The sequence below is a fragment of the Hippopotamus amphibius genome, chromosome 8, assembly GCF_030028045.1.
Source record: "Hippopotamus amphibius kiboko isolate mHipAmp2 chromosome 8, mHipAmp2.hap2, whole genome shotgun sequence".
Lineage (NCBI taxonomy): Eukaryota > Metazoa > Chordata > Mammalia > Artiodactyla > Hippopotamidae > Hippopotamus > Hippopotamus amphibius.
Window position 1 is genome coordinate 55,256,475 of NC_080193.1, and position 13,794 is coordinate 55,270,268.

The window sequence follows — 13,794 nt, forward strand, 5'->3', positions numbered from 1 at the left end:
CGTTAGTTGTCTACCAGGTTTTACACACTGCAAGACCTGGAGAGGCTTACTGTTTGGAGGCAGAAAGAGACAAGAAGACAATAGGATACAACATGAATTTTGTAGAGGCATGGAAGCATGGCGGGAGGGCTCCATGGCTGAGGGTGGGGTGGGAAAGACTTCTTAAAAGAGGTGGTCCTCTGTTCAGTCTCAGAGGAAGCTTAGGGGTTATCTAGATGAAGAGGGAGAGGAAATGCACTTACCCCATCCCCAACGCTAACTTGTCTACCAATGAACAATTTTATATACTTACTAGATGCCAAACGCTGAACTACTTTGCATCCCTTTACCTGATTCTTCTTCTTCAAAATCCCAAGTAAGGTATTTTAATTATTTCCCTTTGAGAAACCAGGAGACAAGTAATTTTCCCAAGTTCACAAACCTGGGATTCTAGACTCCCTGATTCTAGAAAGTCATGTTATTCCATCAACATTAAGCCAAAAAAGGAATTTCAAAACCTAGTGACTTTAGGTTGACACTGCAAAATAATGAAGACAGCAAGATGGGTGATAGCATGTACCTCTTGTATAAAAGGGATAGTTAAGGGTCTTTGTCTACATTTGTGCTAAAATTTTTTTTCTTCAGATCTCTATTGAAGTATAACTGCTTTACAATGTTGTGTCAGTTTCTGCTGTACAGCAAAGTGAATCAGCTGTATTTATACATATATCCCCATATCTCCTCCCTCTTGAGCCTCTCTCCCATCCTCCCTATCCCACCCCTCTAGGTCATTACCAAGCATCGAGTTGATCTCCCTGTGCTATGCAGCAGCTTCCCATTAGCCATCTATTTTACATTTGGTAGTGTATATATGTCAATGCTACTGTCGCACTTCGTCCCAGCTTCCCCTTCTTCCTCTGTATCCTCAAGTCCATTCTCTATGTCTGCATCTTTATTCTTGCCCTGCCACTAGGTTCATCAGTACTGCTTTTTTGTTTTTTGGGTTTTTTTTAGATTCCTTATATATGCATTAGCACACGGTATTTGTTTTTCTCTTTCTGACTTACTTCACTCTGTATGACAGACTCTAGGTCCATTCACTTCACCACAAATAACTCAATTTCATTCCTTTTTATGGCCAAGTAATATTCCATTGTATATATGTACTACATCTTCTTTATCCATTCATCTGTTAATGGACATTTAGGTTGCTTCCATGTCCTAGCTATTGTAAATAGTGGTGCTAAAATTTATAGTTGAAAATGAAAAACTTTATTTTAATCAGTTTGCCTTCAGAGTTATTTTCCTTTAACTTGTCCTCCTGTTACTGAGTCCAAGCTTGCTCTGCTCACTGCATGACAGGCCAATGAATTGAAGACGAGGTGTTGAGGCAAGGAATACAACTTTATTCAGAAAGCCAGCAAACCGTGAAGATGGCAGACTAATGTCTCCTAAAAAGCCATCTTACTGGGGTCTAGATGCCAGCTTGTCCTATAGCATCAGAAAGGGAGAGGCTGTGAGGAAATAAAGTTAAAGGGCCATCAGTCTTGCAAAAGATCTCCAGGAATAACCAGCCTCACTGAGGGGATATGTTCGTTTCAGCCACTCACCCAGGTGGGCAGGGCAGATGGTCTGCCTGTGAGCTGAACAGAGGCAATTTAGTTCAACATTCAGGCAGAGGGGCAGTGTTCCCTGAGGCAGGCCATCATGCATGACTACAATAACAAAAGCAACAAAAAGCAAAGGTCAAAGTCAAAGAAACAGATCTAACATGGAGTCCGATTTAGCTCCACACAGCAACACTCTCACGCTTCCCAAACCAAAAAGTTTAATATCACAACTGATGTGAACATGTGATTGATTCCCCACAGATTACATTCAGGTAAATTAGCTTTTACGTGTAGACATATCTTGGAAGGGATGTTGCAAAAAGTTGCAGAAACCAGGATTTATGTGGTTGAGGCATCATGAGCGATGGTGCGTTTACAACATGGCAGACTCCATACAGCAAATGGCCAAGTGATACATTTCACTGGCTTGTAAAAGGATTGGAGGATCTGAGGTGCTGAAGTTCCTATCCCTGAAGCCTCTGAAGTTTCTGTCCTGAGTTGCGTCCTTACTATGCTATGGCCTGTGAGCTCGACCTGGAACCCTTCTGTCCTCTAGTGGTCAGCACAATACGGGGCATGAATGTCATCCTTTCATGCCCATGAAAGTATAAAGCACTAACGGGATAGGGTAACATATATTATTTAAAAGGATTTTTCTAATATGTAGTTCTGGATCCTTGCCCAATAATGATGACAGCATCTTGAGCTTGCATCTTAAACGTCATCAGTGTCCCCTGAAAGCCTGCCTGTATACAGTGCATTATGGCATTGCAGTGTGGTTCAGTCTTAATGCTGATGGAGAGCAACACATTAGGCAGCCCTGTGGCAGACAGCCTCTAGACACTTCATCTGCTAAAATGAACAGGGGTCAGGTTGGGGGAAAATAAATCCCTGGCATTTCCTCATACACTGGCAAGAAGAAAAGACAAGTACAACACGTCATTATAAATAGTGTTGCTAACCCTCCTCCTTTATAGCATGCGTTTCCAATTATACCCATTATGATGTACTTACCTAGAGGGCAGGTTGCATTTTTTAACTATGTTGTGAGCAGTCATGATTTAGCTCGTGCTTATTTGTTTTCTATTGCTTTGTTAAACATGCTGCATTGTCTTTTTCCTGTTTTACATATTGGATGAATATGAGATGCTAGCTCTCAATGAGCGAAATCTGTGGTTCTCTGCCCTGGAGATTTTTTCGAACAGATCAATGATTAGACCCCACCCATGAGATATTCTGATTTAAATAGTTTGGATTGAGGGGCATTAGGAGTCTATAAAACACCCTTTGAGATTCTAATATTGCAGCTAGGCTTAAGGACCCCATGAACTGAGTTGATGGCAAGATTAGTTGTACAGGAGTTAGTGTTGATATTTAGAGAGAGGAAGGGCCAGTCACTATTTGTAAGGTTAGTTCTCTGAATTGGAGATGTTTTAAGTGCATTGGTGGTTGAGGATAGGAAGTACAGGACACTGGAGATAGTCCCTAGAAATTAGAACTATTGCTTAAGCTTCAATGAGTGCCTCCCGTAGAAAGAAAATGTTTATTTGCCTTGACTGTCATCCTGGTGGTTTACGCAGATATAAACATGAGTTGCTCCTTTTGAAATCTATGTTAAAGGCTTGCATTACGCTTAGTGGCCACATATATATATATATATATAATTTGCAAAATATTTTAAATCTCATTTAATTAGGCATTCCTAACAACTATCTTGTGAGTTGGCTCGACAGTATTACCCACATAGGACAAGCAAGAAAATTGAAGCTCTGAAAGGTTAAGTGCAATGCCCAAGGTTGCATAGCAATTCGATAATGAGCTGGGCTTAAAAATCAGAACCCTGGAGGTCTTGTCTATTGCCAGAGCCACTGAATTTGGCCTCTGTTGCAAAGTGAATGATGATTATGAAAATTTAAGAATATAGAGTACATTTTTTCAGGCAAGATTTCAAAATGAAAGATGTATATGAGTATCCTGGAGCCTTTTTTTTTTTTTTTTTAACATTCCTGGGACGTTTAGCAGATAATCTTTGCAATTTTGTTTAATTTCATCCATATATAGACAGGCTCATGTTCATTTTGAAGTACTTGGAGGTCTAAGCTGGGAGGGAATTCTGGGAGGAGGAGGCTGCCCTTGATGTATTTGCTCTATATACGGAACACCAAGATGAATAGGAAGGAAGTAAATGAAAACTTCCTACTCATGGTTCTTCTAGGGCATTGCATTTTTCACCACTTAAGCCCTCCATTTCTCCTTGAGCAGAGAGAGAACATACCAGATTGATGTCCTTTGGATAGTAAATACAAAGTTTATACTATAATTTCTGAATGTTTATAAAACTATGGAGAACTTCTACATTATTATCCATCCATCATGTTTCACTTCTGCTTCACTGGGGAGATTTAATAATGTATGTATGTACACTTCAGTATAACACACAGCACCTAGGCACATCTTCTCCATATATATGGAGACACCTGATACATATGTATCAATGATGACAACACCGTGCATGGTAAGTGCTTCCCTCTGAGAACGCAGAGTCACAGTATTTCTGCAAACCTAAGTGGGAGAAAGTTGGGCTGGTGAATCCTGGTTTGGTACTTTTTCTAAAAAGGAAATCAGCTCCAAATCTCAGAAATGGTTGTAAACAAGCTAGAAAGGGGTATTCTCTTGTGTATAATGAATCAGTAGACAGAAGCTACTTTTTAGGGGATTTGATGTTGAAACTCAGACTGCCTAACATCCTGCTTCAATCTCTGTCTATAGAATTGACTTAGAAGCAGACTTCTTAATAACCATTTGGAATTTTTGCCAAGTGAAACTTGTCTTCTCCTCATATTAATGCTCCACTTTGATTCAATGCCAGTTCTCTCTAGATACGTAGCGTCTGTTTGTGATGTTTCTATCATAACAACACATACCAAGTAGCTCTAGTGGATTATTTTGAGGTAAGCCTTATACTGTCCTTTAATTTTTAATTTAATGATTCATAAGCAAGTGTGCTTGGGGCACAAAACAGTTTTCTCAGGCTACATGAACTGCTACCTTAAGCAGAGTTGTGTCAAGAAATAATAAGGTCCAATGATCAGACTGAATTGATAATTTTAAGAACAGCAGTGCAGTCTCCTTTTTCCACACATTTGAAATGCAAGCCTTTTATGCAGTTAGGAACAAAATGTTCTTGTTTCTTGCATTCATATGGAGGTGATGGTCTTTTTCTGAGTGATCATGTAATTTTTTTACACAAAATGAGGGCTTTCTGAAAGTAAGTAGATGAGCTATTAGTATTTGTCAGGATAACAGGCATTAACTAGGACTACCCTGAGCAAACAGGATGTTTGATCACCCTACCCATTCCTCTCCAATGTTATCAGAAGGTGGTTGGTATTAATTGCCTTGCAGCTGGGGTTTAATTTGCCAGAAACATGAAATGATTTCAGTCCATTCATGGTCTACCTTTAGAGGCTCAGAACATGAATGCGACCCAGCACTGAATAGAAGACCATTTTCCCACATTTTTCTTTTCATTAGAAAGAGCCTCAACTATTGAAGCTTTTCTCCTACTATTTTTTTAAAACCTTTCTTCTCATCTTCTCTCTTGAACTTTTACTATGCTGGAGGAGACTCCCTGTACCAGACAGCATGGACATGCTTTACATGCAGTATTTCATTTAATCCTCAAAGAAATCACATGAAATAAAAGCGTATATTTGGCCTGTTTTGGAGCCGAGGAAGCTGAGGCTTAGCATGATTAAAGGAATTGTCTGAAATCTAGTAGGCACTAGGGTTGTAACCCCACCCCAGGAAGTATTAAATGTGTGCTTGTTTACATGATACGGATCTTAAAATATCACTGGTGCCCTCCTTTGGCTTCAAGATCGATTGATTAGAGAGGGATGATCAACAGAATTTTGGTTTTGTCTGTTTAGTGGTGAACTGCACGTGTAAGTGGGGAGGAGGAAAGAGAGCACCAGGTGGGAATCAAGACTTACAAGGCGATCAGCCTGGAAGGGTATTGGTGCCTAGAGGCAGAATGCGTTGCTGAAATCCATTAGACTTATTAGTAACTGAGACAACTGAGAAAGAAGGGAAAGCCAGAGAGGTCATTTTTTATAAACATGCCATCAGAATTCTACATATTGGTGTCGGAATAACTTCCGTGGTTTGCTGATACCTATCAATTCTGTATCTACTTTGCACATCCTCTTGCCTTTAGGGGCATCTCCAACCCTTCCTGCCTGTCAGCCAGTGCTTATGCTCTCTGTGCTCTACTTGTTCCCTACCCTCACATTTCAAATCCACTGGAAATTTAGGGCTTCATTTCTTTACTTCAATTATTGATTGAATAACCTTGGTATCAGAGCTCAACACCCATGACTCTTCAATTCAGTGTAATGTGTTCCAACTTACCTGGCTGTGAATCGCCCAGAGGTATTCTTTATGCACTATTTCCTCCACCTTGGCTACCATCTTTCTGGGAAAGACTTCACAGGGAATCTATAAATATCCCTCAATGTTTATAACCTACTCATGTAATTCTTATATGACATATGGCTCTTGATCTTTAAGTTGCTGTCTTTTCTAAATGTTACTTTGTTTGACTATAATTAATAACAAGTTTAATTATGCCTGATGACTTATTAATGATAAAATATGCATAAATTAAAATTGAATGTGGACTAGTTATTAGCCATTATTATGCTTGAGCGGTTGTTTATGTTTGTGAACAGGCACTTTAATTTATTATTTTTCGTAGACCTAATGAGGTTGAAAGCATCGCTCACAAAGCCCTACACACATTGCTTTTATTGATACTTGAAGCCTTCTGCCAACCGGATACTGTTGAAGAATTGATTAGAAAAGAAGGGGTATCCCCTTGGGAATAACAGAGAACCTGTGATGTGAAATGCCCCTTTCTTTCTCTTCATCTTACTATAAAGTCTCTTTTACAGAAAAATCATGGGTTTTGGTGTCTATTTACCTGCTGCTTTAATCCTAGGTGGGTAATTTGGTGGAAATTCTTCATCCCTTCTACCCTCCATTTTCATACCTGCTAAATGGGTGTAGCCACAATAATAATGCTAATAATAAGAACAATAGTAATAACACCAATCTCATAAAGTGCTGTGATAATAACATGAGACAGTATGTGGTAAATGCCCTAGAGTGGATCTGATATAGATTAAGGTGACAATTCCTGGAAATTTCTAATACTTTTTAGATACATGTGTCATACAAATGTTTTCCACCTGCAAAGCCCCCGTCTTTGCCCCTCTGCATTACTTCCCAGAAGTCATTTTCTTCTTGCATATTCAAAGGAAAGGGAAACTTTGTTTGACATTGTTTCCTGAGTGCTTTTACTTGGCCTTTTGCTCACCCTCTCTTGTCAGCTTCAGATGTGAGGCTGGGTGCTGGCAGGGACATCCACTTATTTTTTTTGCTACTTAACTCTCAGATTTTTGGAATGACTGTCCTGCTTTGATACAAAACTGCTGCCCTCACGCTGGCTTCAAAATACAGGTGTGAGAAGGGACTTCCCTGGTGGTGCTATTGGACTCCCCTAGTGGTTAAGAATCTGCTGTTGCAATGCCGGCGGCGGGGGGGAGCGGTGGGGCATGGGTTTGATCCCTGGTCTGGGAACTAAGATCCCACATGCCTCTCAGCACGGCCAAAAAATTAAAAAATAAAAATACAGGTATGAGAAGACTATTGGCTACTTCATCCCAAGTGTAGATTCTGCCTGTCTTTGAGTTTCCCATGACACCCGCTAATCCATGTCTGTTCTGTGTAACCCACTCTGCTATAGGTTTGGTCATAATTTGAGGCACTTTACATCATAGGGAGAGGACAGTTCCTTTAAAACTAAATGCTAAATATAGCCATTCCAGTGTTCCAGGAAAAAGAAACACACACATGTCCACTTAGAAAGAGAAACTCTTAATAGTCAAATTAATAGAGTCGGAAGTTACAGTGGTAGATGCCAGGGGCCAGGGGATGGGGAGGTGGAAAGGGGGGTTAGTGTTTAATGGGGACCAAGTTTCTGTTTAGGAAGGTGAAAAATTCAGGAGATGGATGATGGAGAGAGTTGCACAACAATATGAACGTACTTAGTGTCACTGAACTGTACAGTTAAATATGGTTAAAATAGTATGGTTTATATTATATGACTTATACCACATAAGAAAACGTTAAAAAAAAGAAAGAGAAACTCTTAACAGGTGTCTCCCAGGTACTGGTGGTGCTTCCCTCCTTCAGCATCTTCCCTTGTTTCTTTCTCTCTCTTCAAAGATATATAAACGTTTCTTAAGTTCTGTACAGTGCCAATCAGTTTTCTCTCTAAAAAACCTGACCTCACTTCTAAAAGTTTGTTTTGCCCATAGAATCCATCCTTCTCAACCTTCACCTGACCATCTATTAGGACGTGATAATCAATGCAGCTGTTTTTCCAAAACTTTGAGTTATTTGACCTGGAATTACACCATAAAGCAGAGTACCTCTATGTGTGAGTGTGCACTGTGTGTGTGTGTGTGTGTGCGCACCCTGGGAAGGGAGAGGCATAGATCTACGTTCTCTCTCAATATGGGGTAAAGTCAACACCTCAATTTTTCCTTTTGTCTTCAATCTTTATTTCTGGACTCCTAAGATAACACTTGGACAAAATACACACACACACACACAAACCCACATTCATGTACACATCCTAAGGGTAAACAATAATTATTAGAGTCAGTACAATGTGACTGGAATTAATTGAGAGGGGGGGAAGAGACTTTTTCCTGAAGGCACAATTACTTATCCAGATTGTCCCCACCCAAATGAAGATAGCTTGTATATTATTATGCAGAACTATTTTAATTACACTTTCTTTTTCTTCTTAACCTCCTTTTTCCATACTCCTCACTGGGCCTAACTACATTAAAAAGGGGCCAATTATACCATTCCTGTCTGTCCAATAGTAGCAATTCTCCTTTGACTTTATAAGCATGTCCTGGCAGGAAACAGGTGGCTTGTTCACATGGGAGAAAATCTAATAAAGGAACTGTTTACATAGGAGAGGCCACAGTTTATGTAAAATAACAGTGCCTGGCTAGGGACAGGTGGAGCCTGAAAGTGGATGCAGGTAGGAGCAGTTAGAAGAACTCAGAGAAGGTAGCTGCAGGAGAGCACCCCTGCATAGGAACTGTGGCTTTGGGGACCAAGGGAACCAACTTTGAGGTGATTTAGAGGATGAAATCTGGTGGAATAAATACCCTGATCTCTCTCTCTCTCTCTTCTCTTGTCAAGTTTTCCCTTCCATTGTGTGCCCCAAACCACCTTTGGCCAAAGCCAACCAGAAGCCATTGGACAAGGTGGCCGCTAATACATACCTTCTGTGGTTAGATCTCTGGGTACAAAGCAGGTGATAGAAGAGCAAAAAAAGGGAGTAGCTGGAAACGACCCCATACATCTCCTTAACTCAGTTCAAGATGATGAAATGTACAAGTGTGTGGGTCTCCCCTTCTCATAATCTCATTAAGTGGTAGAAATGAATTTTAAAAGTCCCAATTCCTTGTCAAAAACAAAAAGAGAAGACCACCAGTGGGTGAGAAGTCTAAACTCATTTATGAAAGATTCAGTGGACAAAGACTGAAGAGCAGGGAAACTGATGACGCAGCACAGGAAGCCAGGACCTAACTTAGCAGGAAGTGGGTGGCAATAGACAAGGAAGCTTGTCTACCCAGGAAGACTCTTTAGAACTGTGGTGGCTGATCTGATGGAGGACAGGAGTGAGGAGTGAGGTGGAAAAAAATAGAGGCTATTTAAAGTCTTTAAGTAACCAGGAGAGGCATAAAAATAGTGATGCAATTATAAAACACTGAAAGGTGGTACAAAGTAAATACTCATCAATTATAGCAGAAGGTCAGTAGATGCTGTCTCAAGTTAATAAAACAAGAAGTGATGACGTGAGCATATTATGTATAGATTTGGAGGTAACCACAGAAGAACTAAATACAGAAAGAGTTCAGAATTGTGGGAGGAGGAGAACAGGGAATAGATTGTAGATCAGTTGCTTTTCACTACAGTTGAGTCTTTTTGTGCTACGATTTTTTAGAAACCATGTGAATATATAATTTTAATAAAAGCTCCTTTTTTGTCCTTTTGTCTCACTCCACGTAGTGTACTGGCTTTCTAGAAATTTTCTTCTTTGTATGGTTATATCCATTATCTATCTTAAACCTAAAAAGTATTTCACTTTTCTCCTACGCGTCCCCTTCTCTCCATTCTTTATAACCCTCTCTGGGCTCCTCCCCCAGCCCCTAGCAGTGCAGGCGCACAAGCCTTACACACACACACACACACACCTTACACACACACACACATCCACCCCTTCCTCCTGAATGCAATTATGTGTCCTTCTCTGTAAAGTCCACGCACCCTCACATCTCAGTGCCTCTTCTCAAAGTCTTTCCTTGACCTGAAATGGCTTCAGCCTTTAAAAACTTTTTTTTCTTTTTTTCAATTGAAATGTAGTTGTGTGCATTTCTCCTGCACAGCAAAGTTATTCTGTTATACATACATACACATTCTTTTTTAATATATTTTTCCCTTATGGTTTATCACAGGATATTGAATATAGCTGCCTGTGCTATACAGTAGGACCTCGTTGTTTTATCCATTCTATATATAATAGTTTACATCTGCTAATCCCAAACTCCCAATCCTTCCCTCCCCCAACCTCCCTCCCTTAGTAACCACAAATCTGTTCTCTATGTCTGTGAGTCTGTTTCTGTTTCATAAAAGTTCATTTGTGTCATATTTTAGATTCCACATAAAGTGAAATCATATGGTATTTGTCTTTCTCTTTCTGAAAGAAAATTTTTTTTTCTATTTAGTGCTCAAGTGCCAGCATAAAATCTGCCTTCTCCAAGGAGCTATCTTTGATTTCCAGAGTTAAAAATGATTACATTTTCTTCTATATTCTCCAAACACTATATCACTGTTTGAAGCTCTTTACAATGTCTCATAACTAGTTGTGTATCTATCTGCCCCCTTTTGTTTCTGTTTAATTGTAAGTTCAAGAATTTGTATTTGCATATCGAATGCAATATCTTACACATGGTAACTGAAATAGTTGCTAAGCACCATCATTGATTTTGGTAGTTGTTGCTGATTCAGAAGGCATCTAAAGATTATGAAATGAATGCCCCCGCTCATTAAAGTGAAAACCAGCTGTCTTTTTATCAAGGTGCCTATTACCACTTTTGCGGCTCCGCAAAATCACCAGGAAGGCAGTGTTTTGTTCTGTCATAATTTTAGTGCCCCTTCTCTAAATTCCAGTTATACACATATTACCTCAGGTTATGAGGAATAAGAAATCTAATAAACTAATACCCATAAATATGATACTAAAGTATTAATTTTAATAAGAGTGAAGAGTGTTTGTGTAGTAAAAAGAGGCCTTAAGAAGGAAGTGCCCCACTGGAGGGAGAGAATTGCTAATAGTAAAACATTAGCCCCCTGAGCTGTTATTTTGAGATCAAAGAGCACTTCTGGAGCTTCTCAGATTATGCTATGGAACTTTTATGCTGAACGTAATATACTCGTAGATTCTGATTAATTTAAAATATATTAAGACAGTGGAAAACAATCTTCACCTATTAGAACATATAGATTCGAAATCACAATTATTAAGTGTGATGTGTCTTTCTCATAGAACTAAGGTTGCACATTAGACCCTGATCTTTGCTTGTTATTCTCATTTCCCAAGTAGTCTTTCCACAGGTTCTTATTTCTTCTCTCTTTTTTTTTTCTTTTTTCAATTGCTCCCTAACCCCAGACTTTTCTCAGCATCCACATAAAAGGGCACTCTTATTTTATTTTTCCTTTACTTCAGGAAATGCCACAATAAAACAGTCTCGATATAGGATTATCATCCAAGAAGCAGCCAACGGAGGCCAAGAATGCCCAGATACCTTATTTGAAGAGCGAGAATGTGAAGATGTGTCATTGTGCCCCATGTATCGGTAATTAATTACTTTTTTAAATGATCATTAGACATTAGAAAAAGTCATGACCTATTTTCTTTCCTATCATATATGGCTATTATATGAAATACTTGTAATGAGAAATACAAAGAGGTAGCATTGATTATCTTAAAATATCTCAAATGTTTTCCCCTCTTATCTGGAGTATATTTTTTTTTGGGGGGGTACACCAGGTTCAATCATCTGTTTTTATACACATATCCCCGTATTCCCTCCCTTCCTTGACTCCCCCCCCCCCTCGAGTCCCTCCCCCCCCACCTCAGTCCTCTAAGGCATCTTCCATCCTCGAGTTGGGCTCCCTTTGTTATAAAACAATATATTTTGAAAGAGTAAAGAATATGAAAGTCTAAATAACAGGAAGAAGAGAAACAACCGCGTTTTCATTGCAACTGAGCTGTTGGAGTTCTGCCACTCAGGTAATCAGTTTTCAGCATCAGGATCCAGAGAGATTCAGGACAAGGTCCTTACTTGGACACACACACAGACAGACACACACACCCCTTACCTCACCTCATTCTGCTGTTCTCATCCTAAAGCCTATAATCAAGAGCTAAGAACAAATGTGTACTTTAATAATTATGTTAGTTCAAAAATGGTTTTGCTTCTCAGTTTTTGTCATATACACATTTTAAGGAATCTCAGGAAAAAAGTTTAACCTATGGATAAATTTTTGTTTTTGGAAAAAGAAAATGAGTAACTTCTTAAACTCTATATTTTACCTATATGTGCCTTTTTGGCAAGTTGGTGATTATGATTTGTAAAAACAATACTTGAGGTTTGTATGTTTAGAAATAAACTTCCATTCTTTTAACACTGGATTGAGACACTGCTTTAAAGTACTTCTGGATTAAATTCAGTCACTGTTGGGTTTTACTTATTTGTGAAAACAAGACCATGGTCTTAAAAATTGTGTTATCAGCACACTTCAAAATGCCTTTAGCAAAAATGTCCATTGTTTCTCCTGATTATTTGAGAAACTATATCTGAAAGCTATGGGATTCAACGGCTAATTTATTCAGAAAAAAATATGTTTTTGTTTTGGCCGTGCCACGTGGCTTGTGGGATCCCAGTTCCTGGACCAGGGATTGAACCCAGGCCTCTGGCAGTGAGAGCGCGGAGCCTTGACCCCTGGACCACCGGGGAATTCCCCTTGTTTTGTTTTTTTAAGCAGACCTCCCGCTAGTTAAAGTTTAGCATGTCATTGAAGAAGTCCACATTATGATCAATTTCGTCTTTCTTTCCTCCCGTTGTTTCTGTCCGGTGACCAGTCTGGGGAGGATGTGAGTAAACACTGGAACAGCCCCAGACGACCAGTCTCTGCACGTCATCAGAAAGGGCCGTTGTGGGAACACTGACAGTATCCCTGCTTTGGTGCCACGTATAAATACTGAAACTTCTGAGCTCCGCTAAAGAGCTCTCAGGGAAAGTAGCCAATTGAAAAAATTAGCCAAATCAAATATTATGAGACTTTTTATGAATCCCGTGCGATTATAATCAGAGAAAATCCTGGAAACAGTTAGTGGGCTCGCCTTCCTATTGTCCACTCTCTTTACTCTTGTGTTGCACTTCGGTTTAGTCACTCATGTTTGAGCTAGTTTCCACAGTGACCTCCTGCCATTTTCCCCAGACATCAGTTCCACTGTACATGGATAGGGTGACTGCATCGTATCTCCTGATGCGTCGTTTCACGTGCCCAAGTTATCAGCATGAGTCTTTGCCCCTTAGTCAAACATCCTTGAATTTTGAGCAGTATGGTTCCAATTTAGGTTTTGCTTTCCCCTCATTGGTTTGTTAGGGAGGCAAGTTAATATAGACCTTTATCATTTTCTTTTGATTCTTTTTTACTCCATTAAGGTGAGACATTCACGTGTTTACTGGATTAACACGGAATCAAAATGTCTATAGAAATTTTTCTGTAAGTTTGAGCATTTCCCATCATGTTAAGTCAGTAAGTGTTGGGGAGGAGGAATTTCCCCCTCTGTGCTTCTTGAGTTTTGTGGCTGGATTAATAATAAAATTGACATGAGACAAATTAGCAGGAGAAAATGAAACATTTTAATTCATGTGCATGGAGGTCCCATAGAAATTGGACCTAAGAAGTGGCCAAAGCAGGCAGCTTTTATACTTTTTAGATAAAGAAGCAATAAATTAGTGAAGAATTGAAAGGGCGAAGAAAT

General features: G+C 39.4%; 1 protein-coding gene across 1 annotated transcript in view; it reads left to right on the forward strand.

The window, feature by feature from the left end:
• Positions 1 to 13,794, forward strand: part of THSD7B (thrombospondin type 1 domain containing 7B) — a 746,295-nt gene that overhangs the window by 371,657 nt on the left and 360,844 nt on the right. The window contains exon 10 of the mRNA XM_057745884.1: positions 11,467 to 11,596. Coding sequence (XP_057601867.1) covers positions 11,467 to 11,596 — 130 coding nt within the window. The remainder of the gene's footprint in view (positions 1 to 11,466; positions 11,597 to 13,794) is intronic.